Genomic DNA, 27,333 nt, shown 5'->3' on the forward strand with positions numbered 1-27,333 from the left:
CTTTTGGCCGGGCGCAGTGGCTCATGCCTGTAATCCCAGCACTTTGGGACGCCAAGGCTGGTGAATCACAAGGTCAGGAGATTGACACCATCCTGGTTAACATGGTGAAACCCTGTCTCTACCAAAAATACAAAAAATTAGCTGGGCGTGGTGGCGGGCACCTGTAGTCCCAGCTACTTGGGAGGCTGAGGCAGGGGAATGGCATGAACCTGGGAGGCGGAGCTTGCAGTGAGCCAAGATAGCACCACTGCACTCCAGTCTGGGTGACAGAGCGAGACTCCATCTCAAAAAAAAAAAAAAAAAGACACTTTTGCCACTTGGAGAAATATCCTAAAATGGAATTATAGCCTAACTCTATATATACATACATACATACATATATATATATACACATACACACACACACATGCACATATACACATATGCACATATGCTATATGTGTGTGTGTATATATATAAAAGTATGTAACATAGAGTTATGTCTGTTCCAAAAAAGGGGAAAGAATTTTTTACAGAGATCTCTTTTATATCTCTCAAGAATACACGGCAAAACATTTTAGTACATAGGTCAACTTGGAATAAAAATACAGTACCTAATTTCTTGAGATAAAGTATTAAAAAATCTTTTATGAACTCTAAAGGGCTATATATAAAGCTTAGCAATTTTTGCCACTTTCATTAAAAAGTACATTTTGAAATGGGTGCTTACCTTCTCTTAGACGGTCTACCACGAAAGTAAAGCCTGTAGTTCTTGGATGTAAAACATATTCATATTTCTGAAGTCCATTCTTTTCAGCAAATGCATTACTTCGAGCCTTGCTGTTTTCTAAACAAAACAATGGACCATTATAAATCATAAACTAAAGGAAAATAAATGAGGTAAGGAAAGAAGTACAGAATTTTTTGATAAAAATAGCAGTTAGTTATTCCATAATGACTGAATACTGAGTCAAATAAGAAGATACAAACAGTGCAGATGATCCGTTATCAAGATACCCAGACCTACTTATGTAACCAGACCCAGGTTTGGCTATTTGCTGCTCGAAAGGCCAAGTTTGGTGGGAGTGAAAGAAGGTTTTAAACAGAGAGCCAGCAAACTGAGAAGATAGGGAACTAGTGTTCTAAAGTCCCATATTAAGTTTTAAAATTTATCATAGTGTTTTTAAAAGGAAACTTGCTATGGGAGATGTGTGGATGGCACAGGGTCTGTGTGTCTTGTTCTGATGGCTATCTCGGGTAACTGGCCATCCAGAGGTCCACTTGGCATTATTTGACTTCAGCCTGGTGGTAGTGGACTAATTGTTCACAACTCCCCCTAAATGGGAGGATTCCACAGGGCCTCCATGCCTGGTTTGTTTCAAAATTAGCCTCTGGAATTTCTAAGTAAGCATATAGTAGATAAGCATACATGGTGCAAGGAAGTGTCTAGTGGAAAAAGAAGGAAAACAGAGTTTCAAAGTACATTTCGAGGCTATATTCTAAGACTAAAGAAAAAAAGTGTTAAAATGCATTTCAAAGCTGAGATGCTCGGTTATACTTACTAGAATTAAAAAAAATTATAACAAAGGCATAAACAGATTTTTATACATTTTCTGAAATTCATATTCAAATATTTTAATTTCTTTAAAAGATTTCATAAAAGTCAATATTCTATGAAAATTAAATGCTAATAAACTAAAATTTTTGTCAAACAATCCCTATATAAGAAAATTGAAATATTAAAATATAAAATGCTAATAAAACAAAACTAAGACACTAACAAAATATAATGACCTAGACATCCAGAAGAAATAACTAGCAATCAAATATATCGGATCAACATTCTTTAAAACCCAATAATTTAAGCCTTCTATGTAAACTGAAATATCTGCCTTGCTCAGGCACAGAGTATGCTAATATTACTAACCCAACCACTCCATAACGGAATGGGCACATGATTAGCACATCATGTACAAACATCTGAACATGGTTTGGCTGAATATAGTTACGGAGTCAAGTACATGTTCCAGTTGTTGGCAAAACCTTCTTTTTCCATTCCATGAGGTAACTTTACAAGTTCCAAGAAGAACCAAACCCATTATTCAGCAAATACATTTGGAAAAAGTAAAGTGTTCAGAAATTTGGCCTCAACTGCTGGGAGAGATCATGAAATACTTTCTGATGACAGCAGATATTAGAACCCGCAATCCTCAGTTACATTCCGAAATTTATAAACTATTATTCCCAGTTACAAGAAAAATACCTATACTGACACAACTTTACTAGGAGTGAATTTAAGATCACTGAATCCTCAAAGTCTCCAAAAACCATAGATGCCTTCCATAACACTGAAATATTCAAAGAACACTCCTATAGAAGGTGTTACATCATTTCATGATAGACGAATTGAGCCAGGCAAGTCAAAAGTAAAGCCCCTACACACGAAGAGTAGTAAGTTCCTCTCATATTCATTTGAGGATATCCTGGGCATGGGGCTACAAAACAATATTTATATTATAGACAGCTGACAGGACCTTAAATGGGATTCGGAATCCCAGAGACACCACAAAGATGAGTAGTAACAACCCTTTAGTTTGGTCTTTCAGTTTATAAAACTCTGGGAATTCTGAAAGCAAAACTGAACTGTTGTAGAATGTGAGTACAAGTATAAACAGCTCTAAAACAAATAGTCACAATGTGGGAAGGTAAAAATGATCAGAAATACAGAGAGATTAGAGATGCAGAGTTTTCCATCTACCCCCTAGTTCATCTACCCATCCCCAGACTCCATTATTGCTAATAAGTACACTAGCATCCCACTTTCTGACCACAGCCTGTCTTGTCACATTTCTCCCTGTAACTATCCCACTCCTGCACTTCTTCCACCCATGGGACTACTAGCAGCTGTTCTCAAACCAGCTGGGCATGTTCCCACCTCAGGATCTGTGCAGTTGCTGTTCCTTCTTTCACCCAGAATGCCTTTCACCCATACAGCTGCATGGTTTTCTGCTTTGTTCATTTAGTCCCTACCTAAATAGAAACTTAATAGAGAGGCTTTCCCTAACCATCTTGAATAAAACAGCACCCTACACTCCCTCTATGACTCTCTATCTCCTTATCCTGCCTTATTTTTCCACATAGCACTTAGGACTGACATATTTTTATTAACTTATTAGTTTATCACCTGTCTTTCCTCATAGAACGTAAACTTCATGATAGTAGGGATAAAGATCCAGGCACTCATATATGAATTAAAAAGAATTAAGTTGTATGTGTACAGTAGGTGTTAAGTTATATGCAATAATATAATTGTTAGAATCCTTCCAAATCAGGGAAATGGAACTCAAAATCATCAAATACTAATTGTGATGACTAATTTTATATGTCAACTTGAATAGGCCATGATACTCAGGTCGCTCGTCAAATATTATTCTAGATGTTTCTGGGAAGGTGTTTTTTAGAAGAAACTAATATTTAAATTAGTAGACTGAGTATAGCAGATGACCCTCCACAATGGGAGTGGGCCCCATCAAATCAGGTGAATGAAGGCCTTAACAGAAAAAGACAGAGGTGCCCTCCTCTCCTCAACAAGGAAGAAAGAATTCTGCCTCTAGACTGCCTTTGGCCTTGAATTTCAACTGCTTCCTGGGATCTCCACTGTGCCGCCCTACCCTATAGATCATGGACTTACCAAGCTTCCACAACTGTAAGAGCCAATTCCTTAAAATAAATCTCAACCTCTTTCTATATATATACATCCTACTGGTTCTCCTTCTCTAGAGAACCCTAACTAATATGCCAATACAATATAGAACTCCCTAACCCAAGAATAAAGAATAAATATGGATGGTGCACATATGTCTGCATGTGACCAAATGATTCAAAAGAAATGGAACAACATTAAAATAGTGTTCACTTATGGGCAGTGGGATTATAGCAAGTTTTGTGCACACTTCTATGTTTCCAAATTTTCCCTAATTAAAATATATTGCTTCCATTAAAAAGTTATAACCAACAATAAAATATGAAGATAGAATACATGTAAAGTTAGATTTAAATGCACTAATTTAAATATACATGCCAGCTAGATTGAGAACTTAAATTATAAAACAGTCTCACTGGGCTGAAAAACCCAGTTTAAGGTTAGTATGGTAGTAACTAAATACCTTTTAATTAACAGATACTTTTCCCAACTGGAGATATTTTGTTAGCCTATTTTTAAAATTGATCTTTTTTTAACCAGCTCAATAAAATTATCTGTATTATACTGTTAAAAAAATATTTAAAAGCTTCAGGATCAGTCTGTTTTTCTCCTTGGCAAAGTCTAGCTTTAAAGGTAAATATCATTTGCATTTAAAATACATATGCAACTAACTACATCATGTAATGGTGAGCACTCTGGACTCCAAAATTATGTCACTATATGTAGAGTTCATCACCTATAAAAAGAAACCTGAGAATATAGAATGAAAAAAGTTTTACATATACATGTTATAACTCTGAAGGTCTAATGTATGAACATATTAACATTAATGTAGCAGTAACATATGACCTTTCTTTCATTAGTTTTTGTTTACCAAATAACTTTCAAAGTTGGCATTCTTTGGTGTACATTTTCGCATTCACAAATTATATATCTATCATTTCAGTAAATGGCTTTCTATACTCAAATAAAGCTGATATTTCAATATCGAAATTTAGGTATTATACATTCTAAATATTATAAAATTTAAATATGGCCGCCTATCCCTTATAATTTCCTAATGATAATTTAGTTCTGGAAATCAACTTACAACTTACAAGAATATATTTTCAAGCTTTAACAAGCAGCCATTATTCTCAGTATTATCCTCTGTGATACAACCACTTTTAGAATCGCAACTATAAAAATTCAAATAATACTACACAGTTGGCGTATATTTTAGAGATCTGACTAGTATATAAAAAGTGTCACCGTTCATTTAGCTCAGTTCCATCTGCAATAGATGTGTCAAAGATCTCTTAATTGCTACCTCCAGTAAATCTTAAAATACCTTAATTTCCCTTAACAATCTATTACAGCTCAGTCACCTATTTACTTGCTTAAATATGTATGTAATGTCTATTTTTCATCTTGAACTCTCTTTTGTAATGAGTTCCATAAATTATTATGTCCACAGTGTGAACAGTACATTCATTTACCTTAATCTATTACCAAAAATTTGGAAGTTCAGTTCATGTTCTACCTCTCCATACTACTTGAGATTTTCGACTTCAGTTCTCTCCTGCTTCAGCCTGTCTTCCCTTATACAGCAGAGCTGTAAGATCCACTGAATCCTTCTCAAATTCTGCTGTATTTTTTCTGAAGTTATTGGGACTATTAAAAGTAAATTTTGGTCTTTTGAGTCCAAAGACTCTACAGAAGTACTTTCTGTCTAAGCTATGCCCCCACCGCCACTCCTCCCAGTATCAACCAGAGCAGTTCTGCTTTTATCTGTCTTATCATCTAACATCCTTGTTAGAAGGCTTCATCTGCAAAAATAATCCATGGTTTAAAAAGTGTGAAAACTATTGATTTAGTAAGGATGACAGACTGTTGAGTATTTTGTTTATAGTTTTTGTAAGACTTTCTTGAAATCCATTGGCAATTCCTAGCCTATACGGTTTAAAATCTGGTAGCCAGGTGTGGTGGTAGTATCTGGTGTAGGCCCAAATACTATAGGCTTGAGCCCAGGAGTTCAAGGCTGCAGTGAACCATGATCATGCCACTGCACTCCAGCCGAGGTGGCAGGCTCAAAGAAGAAGAAGAAAAAAAAGAAGTTTAATATTTACGAAGGCAGAAAAGTTATAAACATGTCTTCCTGTGTCCTCGCTACAACTCAATGATGGCTGAGTTTTCTTGAAGAAGGGCAAAGCTATTCCTGCTTGTAGCAAGGATAGGGCTTAAATATCAGGAGACGGGTAACCTGTTAATGTAAATCAACAATAACTGAAATTACTTACTATCAGATCTTTTTCTTATGAGGAAGAAGCTGAGGAGTAGGAAGGGTTTAATGGATAAATACCTTAGAAGAGGATAAGAGAATATAAATAACAGGCAGGGGAAAAAAAAAAAAACCCAGGTAGAGGAGGATAAACATTATCTAAAACATGATTTTAAAACTATGCTTACATAAGGATAAAAGCCTGATATTTTAAAATATATTCTGAGGCTTAAAATATAAAGTTCAAAGATGGCAAGTATGAATAATATGACCTCTTGGAGTTGCCTACTATAAATTAAATGGGCTAGAAACCAAGAGTTCTGAGTCCTAACATGCTATTGATTAACCGAGTGACCTTAGGGATGAGCCATTAATTTTTTTGTTTTGATCTGTTTTGTTTTGAGATGAAGTCTCGCTATGTAGCTCAGGCTGGTCTCAAACTCCTGGACTCAATCCATCTTCCAGTCTCAGCCTCCTGAGTAGCTAGGGTTCCAGGCATGGACCACCACACCTGGAAGAGCCCTTATTCTTATTGGTGTTCAGTTACTTCTTCTGAGAAATGAGAAGTTTAGACTACATGATTTCTAACTGTGCCAAACCCAGGCTACCTTACCTGTGAGATCAGTCCCTTCTGGGAATATGAGGAGTTGAAGTGGTTCGTGAATATCACAAAAGTAATCAATCATGTCTTCAAAATGGCTCTTGTCATCCTTCCATTTCCTATGAATGAAGATATAGGCAGCAGCCTGCATGGCCCAACCTAGAATCAATTTAACAAGTATTTACCTATAATTTTATTGCCAATATCCACATATTATTGACTACAATATTTCAGTTTTCTGGTTTTACTATAAATTATTATCATAAATGCTTCATGATATACCATAAATTCAGCACTGATCTTGGCTTAAATAACTAACATATATATATGAGAAGATCCTAAAAGAGATTTGGTAATCATGAGGTTTGCAAAATTCTCAAAATTATCTTTTCAAGCGAAAACTAGCTATTAAAATATTAAGGAAAGAATTTTTCCTTAGTATTTATCACTAACTTATCCAAAATTTTAACAATCCTAGCTAAACAGATATTTTAACCAAGATACCTACAGGAGATAAAAGAATATGTGTTGACAGCTTACAGAGCAGTAAGCAAAAGACTGTTGTCAAGTGTATAAGCATTCTCTTTAATATTTCCCTTCTGATACTACTCGTTTCTAAATCCAACTGCTGTTTTCAATGTTAGCCACTTTCTATTGCATTGAAAAGGGAAATTGTGTAATGGTACTAAACACACTAATCAGAGTGTACACTGTGACTACATTCCTTTTCTCTAGGGCAAATCACTCTTGCTCTTTGAAGAGGGAGTCCTAGATGTGCCATGTTTAGATGACCAGCCATCTCCCCCTGGCCACAATGACCAGAATTACTACGGCAGATACCTAACTGAGGCAGCCAATCCAATAGTCTGTCCAATAGCCCACAAAGCATGAAGAGCTTGGGCAAACACAGTAAATACCTAGGCCAACCAAATGTTCCCCCTCAGAAATTTCACCTAGGACCACAGAGAAACCAGACAAGTTGGTAGCACACAGTCAAATGGACAGACCAAAGAGCAGAGGGGCTGAGGCAGGATAAAAATAGCATACAAGAGGCCACGTGCAGTGGCTCATGCCTGTAATCCCAGCACTTTGGGAGGCCGAGGCAGGCGGATCACCTGAGGTCAGGCGTTCAAGACCAGCCTGGCCAACATGGTGAAACCCTATCTCTACTAAAAATACAAAAAATTAGCCAGGCGTGGTGGCAGGTGCCTGTAATCCCAGCTACTCAGGAGGCTGAGGCAGGAGAATCGCTTGAACCCGGGAGGCAGAGATTGCAGTGAGCTGAGATTGCACCATTGCACTCTAGCCTGGGCAACAAGAGCGAAACTCCATCTCAAAAAGAATAAATAAAAGCATGCAAGAGTGAAGGGCAAAAGCTTCAGATGAGCCAAGCCCCCTAAAGCTGACTATGATTCATAACAAAAGACAGTTTTAATCGCCACAAGTCCTGGCCAGTCTACAGATCCACCTCTTGGATATCCCTGAGAATCCACCTCTCTTCCTGCCATGCAGGAATAGAGGAATAATAAACTCTCATTATTTCAGCTGGTGGTTCCTTGGAAGCAAAGAATGCAACTAAGACAATAGCTATCATCATTTGGTAAATACAGCAGTACCCTGAGAATACATAAAAATAATGTATTTACCAGTGATTAAATACACACATAGCCGGGCATGGTGGCTCATGCCTGTAATCCCAGCACTTTGAGAGGCCGATGCGATGGATCACTTGAGGTCAGGAGTTCAAGACCAGCCTGGCCAACATGGTGAAACCCCATCTCTACAAAAATACAAAAATTAGCCAGGCATGATGGCAGCTGCCTGGAATCCCAGCTACTCGGGAGGTTGAGGGGGGAGAACTGCTTGAACCTGGGAGGCAGAGGATGCAGTGAGCTGAGATCGCACCACTGCACTCCAGCCACATAACAACGTAGTTGGGCAATGGAGCAAGACTCCATGTCAAAATAAAAAATACACATACACACACACACACACACACAACACACACACACACACCACACTATTTGGTTTGGGTAAGTCCAAACTAGAATACTGTACTTTACATATATAAATAAGCATGTATTAAAAAGTTCACTTCAGTGTATAGGTCTTGCTGATAAGCATTCAGTTACTAGTCACTATAATGTCAGTCTCATCCACCAATATTGGACGTGACCCCGCACTGCCTGCTCCCACACATCTGTCCTTCATTGAGGACACTTAGGCCCACAGAGCAGTGTGTGTAAGCAGTACAGCTCTGCAGTTAAACCACCACAAGCCAGCTATTCACCCTTCAGACCCAAATATAAAATGAGCACAATGCAACACTATTTACCTGAGGGGGATTGATGTGAAAAACAAGTAAGATTATTTAGCACAGAGTGTTCAACAGGTAGGCACTATTGTTATAATTAACAAGTTACAATAATACCAAGAATATAGCATCAAGGATTGTAAAATGTAACACACAGCAAAACCAAAATGTGCAGAAATAAACCTAATTACCTTGCAAGAGTCACATGAAAACAACTACTTAACTAGAAAGAGATGGAGAGATTACACAATGTTTTTGAACTCAACCAGTGATGCCAATGATCTCCAGTGAAAATTTCAATAGCATGAGGGTGTGTGAGAATTTGGCTATTTGACAAAGCCAAAAACTAAATAAAGCTAAAGATGATCTATAATAATAAAAAGGTGAGAATATTCAAGATAACTTTGCAATAGAATAATAAGCAAGAAAGACATGAACCATTAAACAAGTGTATTATGAAGCAACAATGATTAAATCAAAAGTACACCTGCAAAAATAGGTGAATGGAAAAGAATGCAAGACTTAGATAAAAGTCCTTGAATATGTTAAGGATTTGGTACATAATAATGACAGAATTTCAGATGAGTGGGTAATGACTGAGTTGGTGTTTTTTTAAACATTTTTATAGAGGTGTAACTCACAGTGAAGTGTGCAGACAGTAAGTATATATAGGTATAGAGCTTAATAAATTGTCACATATACATATATGCCTGGCTGTCACTCAATTAAGATACTAAACATTTCTAAAATCCTCAGATGCTCCCATGTGTCCCATTCCCAGTCAATACTTAACCTTCCAAAAGAAAACCACTACTCCAACTTCTAACACCATAAATCATATAAGTAGAATCACATAGTATATATTCTTATGTATTTTGCTTCTTATGCTCAATAATTTTGTCTGTGAGATTCATCTATGTTGTTGTGTGGCAGTATTTTCTTCTTTGCAATGCCAGTATTGATATAATTGCTGGTGTCAATTATATAAATATACCACTGTAGACCAATATACAGTTTATACTTTTTATGAAGATTCCTTGTCTATTAGGAATAAAGCTGATACAGATAATCTTGTACCTGTCTGTTGTTGAACATGAGCACCCAATTATGTTGAGTAGATAACCAGCAGTGAAACTGCTGCCTCATAGGGTTTATGTCTGTTCAGCTTCAGTAGATAGCACCAGTTCTTCAAAGTGATTATACCAATTGGCACTCCCACCGGAAATGTATGATCGTTCCAACTGCTCTATCTATATTTTCCCCAACACTTAATCTTAGGAGTTCTTCTCATTTTAGCCATTAGAATTCACGTGTAGTAGTTCTGATTCGCATTTCCTGTATAATAATGCTGAACACCCTTTTTTATTTATTTATTTTCGAGATGAAGTCTCGCTCTGTCACCCAAGCTGGAGTGCAGTGGTGTGATTTCGGCTAACTGCAACCTCCATCTTCTGGGTTCAAGCAATTCTCCTGCCTCAGCCTCCCGAGTAGCTGGGACTACAGGCACCCGCCACCATGCCCGGCTAATTTTTGTATTTTTAGTAGAGACAGGGTTTCGCCATGTTGGCCAGGCTGGTCTCAAACTCCTGACCTCAGGTGATCCAACTCCTGGCCTCAGGTGATCCAGCCACCTCGGCCTCCCTAAGTGCTGGGATTACAGGAGTGAGCCACCATGCCTGGCCAACAGAGCACCTTTTCACATTCAAATTAGTGATTCAGATTTCTTCATTGTAAAGTACCTCTTCCAAACCTTTTTTTTCTTTAGTTGATTTGTCTGTCTTTTTCTTAGTTTTTGGAATATGAAGTCCATCAGCTATAAACACAGACACACACATATACATATACAGAATATAAACATATAATCTTCTCCATGTACTTGGTGTTTTCTGTGTCCTCCTTAAGGACTCTTTGCCTATCCCAAACTCATTCATGTGTTTTTCTATTAGCTTTACTGTTTTAACTTTCACTAGTTTATGCTTGATCCATTTCAAATGAATTTTTGTGGATTATGTGAAGCAGAGGTTAAAAAGTCTTTGTTTTCTGAATGGACATTCAATTGACCAGTGGCAATTATTTAAAAGGCCAAGAGATTATTAATTTAAATAAAACATTTTAAAAGCATTATAAAAGAAATACATGTACTGTAAAAAAAAAAAAGTCAAATAATACAAATGTAAGTAGACTAAAACATAAAAATACTCCTTTATCACTACACTTCCCTCAATCGTGCTCTACCAGTCATAATCTCTTATTTGTAATCATGATTAAAAATTTGATGTGGGCAGGGCATGGTGGCTCACGCCTGTAATCCCAGCACTTTGGGAGGCCAAGGGGGGTGGATCACCTGAGGTCAGGAGTTCGAGACCAGCCTGGCCAACATGGTAAAACCCTGTTTCTACTAAAAATATAAAAATTAACAAGACGTGATGGTGTACGCCTGTAATCCCAGTTTCTCGGGAGGCTGAGGCAGGAGAATTGCTTGAACCTGGGAGGCAGAGGTTACAGTGAGCCGAGATTGTGCCATGGCACTCCAGCCTGGGTGACAAAAGTGAAACTTCATCTCAAAAAAAAAATTGATGTGAATTTTTCCACTCCTTGAAAATTTGTTATATATATGATTGGTGCTTTTAAAAAACATGTTAGTTCCAGTTAAGACTGGTTGTAAACACACACACACACACACACACACACACACATACACACAGGATCATACCTTCTACACTGTCCTACAATGTGTTTATTTCATTGACCATGTCTATACATAGGGAACTACTTCATTTTATAAATAACTGCATTGTATTCTCTAGTAGCAATTCTCAAACCAGTTTTCTCTTTTTAATTTTCCAAACTTGAATGAACTGAGTTTTGTGAAATTCAGTGAGTTAGTACAAAAATAATCTCACACATGGATGTGGTAACAATGTCACATTATTATAAGAGTTTCTAGGCCTAGCGCGGTGGCTCACGCCTGTAATCCCAGCACTTTGGGAGGCTGAGGCAGGCAGATCACGTGAGGTTGGGAGTTCGAGACCAGCCTGACCAACATGGAGAAACCTCGTCTCTACTAAAAATACAAAATTAGCCGGGCGTGGTAGGGCATGCCTGTAATCCCAGCTATTCAGGAGGCTGAGGCAGGAGATCGCTTGAACCCAGGAGGTGGAGGTTGCAGTGAGCCGAGATTGGGCCACCGTACTCCAGCCTGGCCAACAAGAGCAAAACTCTGTTTCAACAACAAAAAGAAAAGTTTCTAAATACTCTAACTTACTCTGTTTCTGTTCTTATCTTATTGTGGAATTTAACAGTTTGCTGACTGGTATTGTTACACAAATCATACTTCAATAGCACTGCTCTATGGTAGACATACATCCTGATTGTCTAGTACCCTGTTATCATTCAGGCTATGTCCTGAGAATTTCTTCTCTTTATGATAAAAGTTTATGCTGTTCACATTTATTGGGATAACTTTTTTCTTTTCCTGATATCTCATTTTATGTTTCCTGTTTGTTATACTCCCTTGCAGTTTTTTGCTCCCCCTACCCTGGTCCATTTTTCTCCCATTTTCTGTCTTAATTGAAATTAATTTCCTTTGTTCCCTCCCTTTGTTCTCTAATGCGGAAAGGAGCAAGCTACAGCCCATGGACCAAATCTACTCTGCTGCCTGACTTTGTATATATGGCCCACAAGAAGAATGTTTTGTGATATGAAAAAATTACATGAAATTAAAATTTCAGTGTTTATTTATAAATAAGGTTTTATTGGCACTCAGCCATACCCATCTGTTTATGTATATTGCCTGTGGCTGCTTCATTGTTACAATGACAGAAGAAATAGGTACAACAGAGATAGTATGGACCACAACCTAAAATATTACCTAGTCCCTTACAAAATAGTTTTTTGACCCCTATTGTAGTGGTTTGGAAATTGTATACCCCGTTTTCTTCTTTTAGAATTCGCCCTTTAAATATTTTCACCCTTCCATTTTTGACAAATGTATTTAAACATCTAATTCTATCAACATTGGGTTAATAAATAATAACCCCCGAACAAAAAAGCATGCCCTCAATTCTATCACTAAAGTTTAGTTAAAATTTAAATTTCTTAAAATAGTAATAATATTAAAAAGGATATGCTTTCTTCTTGCCTTTCTTATAAGATTTGTAGACATCACCCAATAGCTGCAAAAAATACTATTTTACTGCAACAGCAATTATATAATAATTACTGTAAGTATTATTATAACTAACACATTCCTTAAACTTGACAGAAACATTTATTATTATTTAGATTTGACCATAAGTTTGCTGGCTTCTTTGCTCATCATTTCTTCTTGTTGCCTATGTCTTTCTCTTAGTTCTCCTCAAAATAATTTATTTTTAAAAATGTTTGAGTCTTTGCATTACTGAAATGTATTTGTTTTGTTCTCAATTTTAGAGGCTAGTTTGGCTAAAAACTGAATTTTGCGGTTCCAAATCATTTTCTCCTCAGAATATCAAAGCAATTTTCTGTAGTGTTCTATCATTGAATATGGCTAGTAAGAAATCCAGCTATACAAATTTGTATAGATAACTAAGTTTTCCTAATTGGGTAATTTATTTATTTCTTCTGGAAGCTTTTATAATTTTCTCTTCACCCAGAGTTTTATAGAAATTCATTAGTGTTAGTCTAGGTATGGAACTTTTTTCATTAATTCTGCCCCACAGTTGGTAAACTCTTCCAATATTTGAGTCTTTCTTTAATATAGAAAACATTCCTTCCATTTAAGAAGATATATTTTTTTATCTTCATTCTCTCATATTTTCACCTGGAAATTCTGTTAGATGTTAAAACTTCTGGATCTCTCCTCTTATACTTTTCATTTCTTTGCCATTTGACAACTTTAAGGATAATCCCTTGGCTTGATCATCTAACTAATTTGTCAGCTAGCTATACCTGTTCTAATTTAGTTTATTTCAAAAATCATATTCTTAATCTTCAAGATTTGCAAGTGGTCTTTTTCATAGCAGCTATTTTTAGGAACAAATTGTGTAATTATAATAAAAAGGTTTACTGTGTGCTTACTACATGTCTAATATTGTTCCAAGCATTTTTCACTAATTCAATTAATTCTCAAGACAACCTTATAAGTAAAATTATTATCCCTATTTTATGAATGAGGAAACTGAGAGACACTGAGGGCTAAAGACATGGTAAGTGGTAAAACCAGATTTTAAACACAGGCAGTCTGACACCAAACTTGATGTTTTTAAATCACTGTACTAAACAGCCTCTCTGCATAGATACTTCAATCTTTCCACAGGTATTAATTACACATAGTTTAAATTGTCCTGAGAGAATTATTTATTCAACAGAGATTAGATTTTCCAGTTTTTAGTACTAGATACTGTTTAACATTTTCCTTGAATGTTTACTAATTCTGCAGAGTCTCATACTTGTAAAGGATGTTCTAGACTGAACGATACTGACAGGTCGAATGTATTTCAGCATTCCAAGTGAGAAAACCTCTTGCTCCCCATGTGGGATGGAAGTGGTAGCAATACCCATGAGGTTTTGCTATAAAACTTTTCTAATATTTTGTTCTACCTTCTAGAAACTCCAAGCCAATATTTCTAAATATTTTTTACTTCCTTTAGCTTAAATGTTTTTCTCTTTTTTTCCCCATAAAGAAAAATCACAGGAATACCTGGCAAGGGTTTTGGGTTTTTTTCCATTTCATTGTCATCAGTGCAAATTTTATCCATGTTTAAAGTGTTACTCAGATTTTTCTTAATGTTGAGATCCTCAAAAATTACATTTTAATGACATTTATTTCATATTTCTATGAGCTCATGATAGTGCAACCTGTTTCGTTAAAATTAGCATATATAATCTGTCTTTTTCATACTTTTCCACTGCGGGATATTCTGTCTTTAACCTGAATTTCTCAGACGAGGGCTGGGAGTCTGGCAGGTTTATAAAGATAGAATCTGTATATTCTGGCACAGCTCCACTACCGCTATCTTCTTTCTAAAACCTCATTTATGTTATCAGCATTGCCTTCTCAAAGCAGTTGTAAGTAATCCCTGGGCATACTCTATTGTCCAAACCTAGCTCATCATTTTAGAACCTAGTTTTGACTTACATTCCCTTTCACCAAGTTTTAGAGTTGCCTAGGGAGGGAAAAAAATAACTATACTTGAATGTGTATTTTGGCATTATGCATTCTTAATAAAAAGTAAGGCTTTTCACAACTTTTTTTTTTTCATTTCAGTGTAGATGAATATAATTTAGGGAGTAATGAAAACATCAGCACTACTCACCTAATGCTCTAATAACTGAATCTCAACAATAGGGTAAAATTTATCACTGTTGTACTCATAGTAACTCACTATGGCATCTACTATGGCACTATGAATATGACACCAGAAGCAAAAAGCAAGGCAGAAGAAAGATAGACAACTGCTCCTTCAACATTATTTTCAATCCTGAATTAAGGATGTGGATGCAACCAAGGAAATGCTACCCATAGTCCTCTATTAAATGAGAATGAACAATAGAACAGATGCAAATTTTATATAAACTTTTATCACAAAGATCATAAGAAAATACTGTATTTACTGAGTGTGGATCTGTCCATAATAATAGTAGTTATACAAATAAATCAGGGAATTAAGTAATAAGTAGTTATACTTTTCAGAATTTCAGCTTTTATTAGGGTGCTAAATGCTGGATAGACAAAGTTAGGGAAGATCTATCTTTTCTGAACTCACATTACAAACTGGGTAATGCTCTCCACATCCCTCTTCTAAGATGATTAATTTCCACGAAGGCTTTTAAAAACTCTGATGAGAGGTAATTTTATGACCTTTTTGCAGCAATAATCCTGTTGTAGTATGCCTGTATCGTTAGGTTTCAAATGTGACTGTGCTGAAAATACAAGATAGAAATCAAAGTATAAAATACGAGCAAGTAATAATTACATAATATTCTAACAAACTTAATTCTAAATATAATTTCAAACTTGAAACACCAAAAAGTGGAGAAAAATGGAGAAACCACTTGTACTACAAATTTCACTAGACTCCACAAACATAATCATATATACATGCAGATAGTAAAAATTCTTGCTTGACACTGAGGCTTCTTGGTTGTGATTACAATTTTGGGGTTCATGTTAACATGAGAGAGACCAAACTAATCTTTCATATTATGAGACTGGAAATTTGACCAATTTTCTTAATGAGTTATTATCTGAGATATTTCTTCCTGTTGCAAAACTGATTCCTAAGTACACTGCTAGCTGTGCACACTAAGAGGACCTATAATCAAAGACATCCCAGTAGCGATTAACATATGGTAGGCAGAATAATCATCCCCCAAAAGATGTCCACATCTTAATTCCTGGAACTGTGAATGCACCGCGTCATACAGCAAAGGAAAATTAAGAGTGCTAATCAGGTGAATTTAACATAGTGAGATTAGCCTAGATTATTCTGGTGGGCCCAGTGTAATCATAAGTGTCATTAAAGGTGGGAGGGAAACCCCATAAATATATATATACCTACTATGTACCTATGAAAGTTAAAAATAATTTTTTTTAAGTGGAAGAGGGAGGCACAAGATGACTTAGTGCTGATGTGAGAAGGATTCAACCAGCCAATGCTGGCTTTGAAGACGGAAGAAGGGGCCACAAGCCAAGGAATGTAGGCATCCATTAGAAGCTAGAAAAGGCTAGGAAACAGATCCCATACCAATCCTACAGAAAGAAACCAGTCCTGCCAATGCCTTGATTTCAGCTCAGCAGAACCCACATCAAACCTCTAAAACTGTTATATAATAAATTTGTGTCTTTTAAACCACTCTATATTTGTAGTATAAGCAGCAATAGGAAACTAATAAAGAGCATAGTAAGTGCCTAGATTCTAGTTTCTCACGTCATTCTTCAAAAAAAGGGATCTAGGGCTCCTTAGAGAAATGCTGAGTCTAGGGATGGGGCAAGGAAGAATACAAGATGAACCTGGAGAATTTAAAGTGCCAAAAAATAAGTGGTTAAAAGAAAAAAGATGGTAGTATGTCAAAAGGACACAAGAGCCAATCTTCAGGAACTCCCAGGCTGGGCGCAGTGGCTCATGCCTATAATCTCAGCACTTTGGGAAGCCAAGGCAGGAGGATGGCTTGAGCCCAGGAGTTCAAGACCAACCTGGGCAACATAGCGAGACCCCCCCACTTCTCTACAAAAAAAATAAAAAGTTGTTTTTTAAAATTTATTTTAAATTAGCCAGGCAAGGTGACATGTACCTATAGTCTCAGCTATTAAGGAGGCTGAGGCAGAAGGACTGCTTCAGCCCAGGAGGTCAAGGATGCAGTGAGCTGTGAACGCACCACCGCACACCAGACTGGATGACAGAGCAAGACCTTGTCTCAAGAAAAGAAAACTCCCAATGGCCAAAGCTAGCCATTACTTTCAGTGGCAAAATAATGATAGTACCAGATTATAATCTAAAAAATAAAATAAGTATCAATGAGTCCATATTGATATAATTAAATTACTAATTAAATAAATGGGGAGTAGGGGCAAATTTTTTTCACAGAGGTATGAATAATATATATAAATACTCTATGCTCCAGGAGGTGGAGCTTCATTCCTTTCCCCCAACAGCCAGCCTTTGAGTGTGGGCTGTGCTTAGTGGATAGAGTATGTAAATGTAAAGGGGAAAACAGCATCTTCGCAGTAGAGAAACGTGACAGATACCACCTAACTAAGTGATTAAGATTAACATCACCAGGGATAAGTCAGGCTGATATCATGAATCTCTCTGATATGAGAAGGGTACTTCACCTCTGCAGTATTCTACCCCCAAGCCTACAGCTCTAGTCTAATCATGAGAAAACATCAGAAAAACCCAAACTGAGGAACATTCTACAAAATGTCCAACCAGTACTTTTCAAAGGCACCATGAAAAGCAAGAAAATACTATCACAAAATGAAGGAAGACTACGGAGATACAATGACTAGAAGCAAGATGGTATTCTCAATTGGATCCTAGAACCACAAAAGGACATTAGTGGAAAAATTGGTGAAGTCCGAATAAAGTCCATTGTTAATAGTATTGTATCAAAATTAACCTCTTGTTTTGACAGATATACTATATGTTAACATCAGAGAAGCTGGGTGAAAAAGATAGGAAAATTCTCTGTACTGTTCTTACAAATTTTCAATAAATCTAAAATGATTCCATATAAAAAGTTTACTTTAGAACATCTATTTGTTGATGCAAACTTCTGTTTGACTAAAAAAATACACAATTAATGGCCATTTTCCATTCAAAATCAAGACCTAAATAATCTTATTTGGAGTTTGCTTACTATACCATATTACTTGGTTGTAATAACTGAAGATTATCATTAACAGCATTTCTAAAGATACAGTCTTGACATTATTTTCATTGTGGAAGAACATTTTTAATTCTTGGCTACATAATATGTCCCTGCCTGGTATTCATTACACAACAGTGTAACACTCAGAAACATCTGACTTCAAGCATAAGGAAAATATTTTCTGTAAGATTTGTTATAAGAAATAAATGGGGAAAAGCCATATATTTTTAATGACATATAAAATAAATACAACAGCGAATTCATTTTTCCCCCAGGTCTTACAATGTTGCCTTTCTCTTTTAAAATAGCTGCACAATTTACAGATACTTAGCCACAAGACAAAGAACAACAAAGAAGGCACGGGAGTCAAATTATCTATTAAAGTTACCAACTCTGAGATACAGTTGGGTTCATCTTGCATATCTTTTCTATTATTATTGCAAAGTGCCATTTCAAAGTTGGTTCAAAACTGATTATTATATGATTTATTTCATTTGTGTTTTTCCATCAAATACAAAGCAGATTCAAAACCCTAAATCTCTCTCCAAATTCTGTATTTCTTTCTACTGAAGTTACCGTTATAAAAGCACATCTTTCAGATAATTTTAGAATGTAATTATTAATTTAAGCAAAGGAATTCCTCAATTTTCAGCAGACCTGAGGGTACTAAAAGTAGCAGAGGTGAAATTCACTTCCTAGCTCACATCTGGGACATCTAGCAGCCTAACGCAATGTAAATCTGCTGAGGTATTAGAAATAGTACACATCAACAGGATATCCAATTTAGGTAACCAATTGCATTAATGTCAGTAAGTGATTGATTAGATAACCTTAAAGCTCCGAGCCATTTCTCCTGGCCAAAGAAACTGTCAACTTCACACAGCTCAGGGCTTGAGCTCTATTCAGAAGTCAGCTAACACATTCAAAACAAAAGCTTCATTTAAGTTACTTAGATTTCAGTGTCATCCTAAAAAATTACTTAGTTCTCAATGTCATTCTAGAAAGAAGGGTAATCCTGGTAAACTGCCTGGCAGGTGATTTAAATGAATTAAACCTTTCTTTTCTTCCCAATGGAAGAAAGTGAGGACTAAGCTCTAATTTTTTATCTTGCTCAAATTCCTTTCTAAGGGATCTAGAGAATCACGCCCTACAAACCATAAATTCTCATCACATGAGCTTTGTTTAACCCTGTATATTGTGAGTTACTTTCCAGTCTTACTCAGGCATAACAAGGGAAAAAAATCAAAATATTTTACCCCAAAATATATTACCTTGCCATACCTTGAAATTGCCTTGAAAAGTCTTTTGTGGGAAAAATCCACATTCTATAGAGAATCCCTATCACCCTTTGTTTTCCTTCCTTTCTTTCCAGATCTAGGAGGTAATCAACTAAGAGCCAGGCACCCTTTTGAATCTGATAAGAAACATTTTACAACCTGCTCTCTCTCTCTCTGAAGTTTGCTATCTGAGAGATTCCTCTGCACAAAAAAAACTTGGTCCCAGCAATCCTTTACCTTAACCTAAACAATCCTTTCCATTAATCTCAGGTCTTCACATAAACTCGGCCAATTGTAAACCAGTAAATGTTTACATTTACCTATAGCCTGAAAGCCCCTGCTTTAAGTTGTCTTGCCTTTCTGAACCAAACCAATGTATTTCTTAAATGTATTTGATTGACGTCCCATGGCTCCCTAAAATATATAAACCCAAGCTGTACCCTGACCACTTTGGGCACGTGTTCTCAGGACCTCTTGAGGACTGTGTTATGGGCCATAGTCAGTCACATTTGGCTCAGAATAAATCTCTTCAAATATTTTACAGTTTGACTCTTTTTGTCACAAAAGTGTATCTCCACTACTTACCAGGCCATGCATGAAAACTCATCTCAGCCAAGCAACGCTGGCAACCAAAACTACAAAATCAATAATTACCAAAACTTACGTTTCAAATGCCAGTAGAATTGCTAAAATGAAATAATTTGTTACATATCTAAAAATAAGCAGAGATGTATGTGTGTCTTCCAGGCAACAGAACTAAAATATGTTTAATATATTCTACTTTATTTGATGGTTTTCATAAAAATTTTCATTCATGACTAGCATTAATAAAATTTACTGAATGAGTAAATCAAACAATGGATACATTTCTTATGGCTTGGTGAAATAGGGGAAAGCAAGTTACATCAGGATGCTTTTGGCTATAAATAACAGAATACTAATCTAAAAGTCATATAAACAATTTGGGTTTATGCTTCTTACATAAAATAAAGTCTGGCCCCAACGCTAGTTCAGGAGCCAGTATCTCCCATTCTACTATGCCATCCTCGTGATGTCTGAGGACCTCCCCCTCTTTGAGGGAATGTTTGCAAAAGCTGCAAGCCTCAGGTGCTAACACAATACTGACCACAAGCCGAAAAGGAGTGGCACCGGCCCTTCACTGACTTCTTTCATCTTATTAAGGAGGAATATCTTTTGCAGAGACTCCAACACTCTCCCATAAGACCCTTTGGTTAGACTGGCTCAAACAACCATCCCTGCTGACAGGAGGCTGAGAAAGCCAGTATCAAGTATATTCATTCTCTGCCATAGGATGTGTGCATCACAGTGGTTCACTGTTAAGATTAGTAAAATCCTACTTCTGGCCTTTAGTTAATATGTGGAATAATACAGGAGAGGAAGGCTGTTGTGAAGCTTTATATGATCAGTTAATAGGATATCATAATCTAATCAATGCAATAAAGAAGGCCAGGACATCAGAAATTTTGCTGTGATAGTAATAGCTATAGCACAGTTAATAAGTAGCCAGGAATCCTTGAATAGAAGCCCTCTTTGAAGAAAGAGTCACAGGTGGAGCTTCAAACACACTAGCTGCAGAGATTCATTCCAGGAAGGCTCGAGCTGTTGTTACTTTTGGGTAATAAGGCACCTTTACCTAGTGTAGGTAGAAAAACTGATGCCTATGATTGCACTAAAGGAACTGGCAGGAGTGGAGTGTTACTGAGTCCCATGGGGCGTCTTCTACCATTTGGGAAGGGACAACTAGCATGTACGTTTCCTGGCACAAAATCACCAATAAGATGAATCTATTCATCTTAACAGATTCATCAATAAGATGAATCCATTCATCTTATTCTTCTTGTTATGAGCAGGAGAGCAGCATGAAATTGTGTTGAATTTAAAAAAGAACCCACCAAACTGGACAGAGTTGAAAATATTCATGACTTTGTTCTAATTTTAGTGAATGTCTGTTTTAAGTAGGAGGAAGTTGGTAAGAAAGGGGGAGTTTTCTTTCTCACAGGAGGTAAAGTTAGGCATTATAAATTTTAAATATGTCAAATAGACATCTATTCTTTGTGGTTAACATGTGATAGTAAATAAAATTAAGGTGACTTCAATAAATTTAGTAATTCTTAAAACTGTGTTGGCAGTGGCACATTTATTTACACAAATTTATAGTAATGTTTATAAATACACCAATAAACTACAGATCAAACCGGAAATCTGACCACATGAGTCTTTCCAATTCCCATATCACTGTATTGAACCACTTTCATGTTAACAGCAGCATGCATTACAATCATGTTCCTATAGTGTACTAAAAAGGTAAACAACACATTGTAACTGAGTTGTTTTTATTCACGATCTTTAAAAAGAAAAATTCATATGTAAAATACCAACAGCATGTAAAATAAAATTCTAATCATTTCATCAGATTTGACTAAAAAAATTATTTAATATTTTGGCAGTTTATATTCTGGCAGGCTGAACTTCTGAACAGCTTCCTAACCAATTTCCATTATCCTGTGAAAGCAGACCACTACAGGAACTTCTGCATATCCAGTAACAGTCTTCGTATGTCTTGAAGAACTGAGAATGGATGAAAGCATTCATCAGAGGCCACGCTGTTCCTGCTGGCTTCTCTCTGATCTCACTCTGAATAATCCAGATATGTTACAATGTGTGACCTTCCTAGTTTTCACCACCACACTACATTGCAGAATGTAATGCTTTAGAATTCCAGAATTACATAACAATTTAATATGAAATCATGAGGTCTTATCAGGAAAATTTCTGGCTTAATCCATGACTTGGCCAGGTTTTAAATCACTATCTCTTTAATATTACTCTCCTTTTCATGCTTTCTAAAAGGCTCAAACTCTTTTCTCACTCTAGAGTGATTAATGATCCAGAGAAACCAAGAAGCCATGAGTTGGATACGTACAATTGGCACATGCACTTCCTGGCACAAAATCACTAGGCAAATGGACTTTTTATGACAGTTTTAAGTCTAATATTTCATTTCACTAGTTATTAAGTGGTCATAAAATTGGCTAAAAGTAAAAATCTACATATGCAGTACCATCAGAGAGATGGTAGAGAGTTGAACTCTACGAAACATTTTTTCTTAAAATCCATTCTGTATATCTTAATAAATTCTAAACAGTTTAGTTAATTTAACAAACTCTTTATAACTTGACCTAAAATCTAAATACCCACAATGATTTATTTCCTACCCTGTTACATAGGTCTGTTGCTTTTTTATACTTTAAGAAAAGAACTTTCTAAACTCTCATCCATTTCCCAATCTGGCATTACAGATACAGTGTTTTCCTTTAGTCATTTGCACAAGAATTAAATAGACCAGATCATTATATTCTAAACATCTGGTAAGCAAACATTTATTTGAAAAAAAAAAACGTGAACAGCAATCTTAAATACACTCCCTAAAATTACACCAAATTGTCAACAAGTTAAAACTGGTATAGTCTCAAACAGTATATAGTTGACCACTACAATGCATCCATTCTTTTCCCTATCATTTCCTCCTACAAACTCCAACTTTAATTCCCTTTTTAACTCTCATTGGCAAACATGCTGTTTTGTTTGCTGCTTACACTTACGCCTTGCTTAAATTACTCTGTATTTGTTTGCTTTCGAGGTTCTAAAATCTTTTTTTCTCCAATCCAAAATCTGTTCTCATTAGTAGCTTGCATTCTCATGAAATCCTATCAAGCTTACAAATAGTTAAGAGCCTACAATGGGTAAGATACTCTATAAATAGCTTATAACTCAGGAAGGAAAAGAAAATAAACAAATGGAAAAGTTAAAAACGAAATACTTAAACAGGGGCTCAAGATGAATTTTCCTCTTGTCTTGCAGAAGGACAGGTTTGGAATGATAAAAATGACTATACCAGTACAGAGTAGGAGAAATAAACACTCAGTCGTCAAGGAAAGAGATTATGGACCATAAGTCTAATATGAATTTCTGTAAGGTAAGGGGTAGGAGGGTGTATCCACCTTCATAAACCAATATCCAAAGTGGGCCTCAGGATAAACAAGAGAATAATCCCTTAGGCACAGGACATACATCAGGTATTCAAAGCTGATAGAAGTAACACACAGAGGGGAAGTTGAGAAGACTCTAGCCCTACTGGGTATTTAAAGGTGGGACTGAAGGAAGGAAAGGATAATCCAAAGGACCAAGCTATCAGGAGCTCAGCTGTAACCTGGAAGCTACTAACAGCATAATTGGCAACAGAACATTTTCATATTTTGAGAAAAACTAGGATTTAGTAACTAATTGAAGAAAGAATGAGTCAGGAATGATTCCTGTATTGCACAGAGATAAACTAAGTAATCTCTAAATTTTATGTCAAGTCTAAAATCCTATGCTTCAGGAATCTTTTTCTTAACAGTTAAAAAGGAAAAAAGTCCTTAAGCAGTTTCCATTTTCTAGCATGATGGAGTTAAGACCCTATCGGTCAAATCGTCTCTGTAGAAAACAATGACAAAATTTGGACATAAGATAAAGGTAATCATCAGAAGGTACTAGAGAGGGAGCAGAATCAGACAGACTGGTGGGAGCTCATGTTCACTTGCAAGAAGGAAGATGGAAAGCTCTAAGAGTATGTTCCCTTCTCCAAAGCTTTCAGCCTCGGGCTAAAGGCAGTCCACAGAAAAATATGTGGATACAACATACAACTACAGCAGTGCTGAAAGAAAATGTAGGTCCTGAACACCTGTGTTAAAAAAGGAACATGGTATCAGATCAATGGCTTAAGCTTCAATATTAAGAAACTAAAAAACTTTTTAAAAAGCAAATTAAGCCCAGAGAACATAAAAGGTAGGAAATAATAAAGATAAGAATAGAAATCAGTAAAACTAAAAACAGATTGATGAGGGGAGGGGAAGAAATCAATGAAACCAAAAGCTGATTATTTTAGGGAAGAAGGACAAATCAAAAAAACTGACAAAACTCCAGCTAGATTGAACAAGAAAAGTGAGAAATAAAGGAAAGGATTAACTACAGACTCTTTAAGCATTAAAAAATTAACAAAATATTATTAACAACTTGATGCCTTAGTTTGACATTTCAGTTTGACAACTTAGATAACACAATTTCTTGAAAAGAAAAATTACAAGAAATAGAAGTAAAGAATTCTATAACAACTCAAAAAATTGAGTTTGTAATTAAAAAGACACCCACTAAAGAAAATTCCATGCTTAGATGGCTTCACTGGTGAATTCCTTTAATCATTTAAAGAGGAAATAACATCAGTCCTATACAAACTCTTAACAGAAAACATGCAAGGAGAGAACACTGACCATCTGATTTTATGAGGTCACAAACAGATACGTATCTCACAAGAAAAAAGAACAAAATCCCTAATGAACACAGATATAAGAACCCTTTAATTAGCATATTGAATCCAACAACATATAAAAAAGTGGAGATAATCCTAGAAATGTAAGGTTAGTTTACCATCAGAGATTAACCAATGCAATTTAACATATTAATAGAACAAGGGAGAAAACTCATCTTATCATTTTAATAGGTACAGAAAAAGCATTAAAACCAAATTCAACACCATTTTATGATAAAAGTCACAGCAAATCAGGAATAGAAGGGAACTCCTCAACCTAATTAAGAGCATCTGTGAAAAATCTACAGTTAGCACTATACTCTACAGTGAAAGGCTCAAGGCTTTCTACCTAAGATCAGGAACATGGCAAGGATGTCTGCTCTCAACACTTCTACTTAACATTTTACTAAAAGAATAGCCACTGCAGTAAGGCAAAAAAACCCAAAAAGTATAAAAGTTGAATATTAAAATTAAAATAATATTTACATACAAGCAATGTGATTATGAATATAGAAACCCTAAGGAACCCACAAAGCAGGCAGAATAGTTGAATTTAGAAAAGTTGCAAGATACAAAACTCAACTGCATTTCTATAAACTGGCAGCAAACAACTGGAAAGTAAAAATTTAAAACAACTCCAAAATAGCATGAATCAAAAATATGCAGAAACAAATCAAATGCAAGTTGTGAAAGACCTTTATATGAAAAACTACAAGTACTGCAAAGGGAAATTAGATTGAATTAAATCACAATAAAAATCTTGAGGATTTTTTGAAGAAATTACCAAGCTTATTTTAAAATTTTAATGGAGAGGAAAAATACTCAAATAGTTGAAAAAAACTTTAAAATAACTGTTGATTTCAATTCTTGCTATAAAATTACAATATCATGACAGTGTGATATTGATGAAATAACACTTACCGGACAACGAATTTTCAAAAAAGGTGTTAAGTTAGTTCAGTGGATAGTGGGCAGACTTTTCAATAAAAGCTGCTGGAAAACTGGAAAGCTGTATAGAAAAAAAATAAACCTTGACCCTGACTCACAATAAAAATTGAATCAAAATGGGTCATACACAAAGTTAAGAAGTAAGACCATTAAACTTCTTGGGAGAAGAAAATATTTGTGACACAAGGTTAGACAAAGAAAGAACAATAAGAAGAAATGGATTAAAAAGACCTCATGAAGATGACGTGTGCTCTTTGAAAGACAGGTTAAAAAAAGTAAAAAGGTAAACCATAGTCTGGGGTAAAAAATTGCAAAAATCATATCTATAAAGCCAGAATTTTCGAAGAACTCTTATAGAGCAATAAAGAAGAAACAACCCATAAAGGAGAAAAGATATGACTAGAAATATCACAAAACATGCTGTATGAATGGCCAATGAGCACATGAGAAGAGGATCAAAATCCCTAGTCTTGAAAGAAATGAAAATTGAAACCACAGTAAGTTGCCACAACAAAGGCACAAAAATAGCTGAAGTCAGAAAGACTGATAATACCTAATGCTGACAAGGATATGGGACACCTGGAACTCTCTCTTACATTACTGGTAAAAATGTAAATGGGGAAAAATTGTATGGAAGTAAGTTAGAAAGTTAAAGACACATTTACCATATTATCCAGGGGTTTGGGTGCAAAAGGGCACAAGGATACAATTAACTCATCTGTTGTGAGTCACATGACGATATGCAATTTAAAACTGGTTAATTGTATTGAATGTAAGTAATACATTAAAAGTAATAGAAAGGTATGGTAAATAAAACAGCATGGTACTTATGCATAATTAGATCAACAGAAGAGAACAGAAAGCCTGGAAATAGAACCTATAACAAATGGAAATTCAGAATAAAATAAAACCTGATAAAATGTGACATTTTCAAACTAATCAAGAAAAGATTACTTATTCAGAAAAGAGTACCGGGCTGAGTAGCTATTTGGGGCGATAAACAAGAAGTCCCTTTCCTCTAGATTTTTTTGTTTAATAATTTTTTTTTTTTTTTTTTTTTTAAGAGACAGGGTCTTACTCTGCCACCCAGGCTGGAGTGCGGTGGTACAATCATAGCTCAACGTAGCCTTAAACTCCTGGACTCAACTCCTCAGCCAACCAAAAAGCTGGAATTACCATGCCCAGCTCTCCTAGCTTAGACCAGAATAACCATGACAAGTGAAACCATAAAAGCATGATGGAAAAGCTAAGTTTGCTATAAAATCCAGATGACATAAAAGATTAATCAGTTTGCATAAAAACATTATTTCCACTAGAAAAAAATTAACTTAAAGAAAAAGGACAAAAGACAGAGAAAATATTAGCAACTCACCCCAGACAAAATGTTAATATTTCTACTAAGAATTCGTATAACCCAAAAGGATAAAGACTAACATTCCAATAGAAAAATGTTCAGCCTCTGCTGGGCGCGGTGCAGCGTGTCTGCAGTCCTAGCTACTCGGCAGGCTGAGGCTGGAGGACTGCTTGAG

The 27,333-nt window shown here is 35.8% G+C and overlaps 1 protein-coding gene across 9 annotated transcripts in view; it reads right to left on the minus strand.

The window, feature by feature from the left end:
* LCLAT1 (lysocardiolipin acyltransferase 1) overlaps positions 1 to 27,333 on the minus strand; it is a 216,344-nt gene that overhangs the window by 87,403 nt on the left and 101,608 nt on the right. For 6 of the 9 annotated variants that reach the window (XM_033176144.1, XM_033176138.1, XM_033176141.1 and 3 more), the window contains 2 exons: positions 6,556 to 6,702; positions 710 to 826 (listed from right to left, as the gene is read on the minus strand). In XM_033176144.1, the coding sequence (XP_033032035.1) occupies positions 710 to 826; positions 6,556 to 6,702 (264 nt within the window). Of the gene's footprint in view, positions 1 to 709; positions 827 to 6,555; positions 6,703 to 15,603; positions 15,761 to 27,333 lie in introns of all 9 variants that reach the window. The other 3 variants (XM_033176143.1, XM_033176142.1, XM_033176145.1) reach the window with 2 other exon arrangements.

This window comes from Trachypithecus francoisi, unplaced genomic scaffold, assembly GCF_009764315.1.
Source record: "Trachypithecus francoisi isolate TF-2019V2 unplaced genomic scaffold, Tfra_2.0 Lachesis_group17, whole genome shotgun sequence".
Taxonomy (NCBI): domain Eukaryota; kingdom Metazoa; phylum Chordata; class Mammalia; order Primates; family Cercopithecidae; genus Trachypithecus; species Trachypithecus francoisi.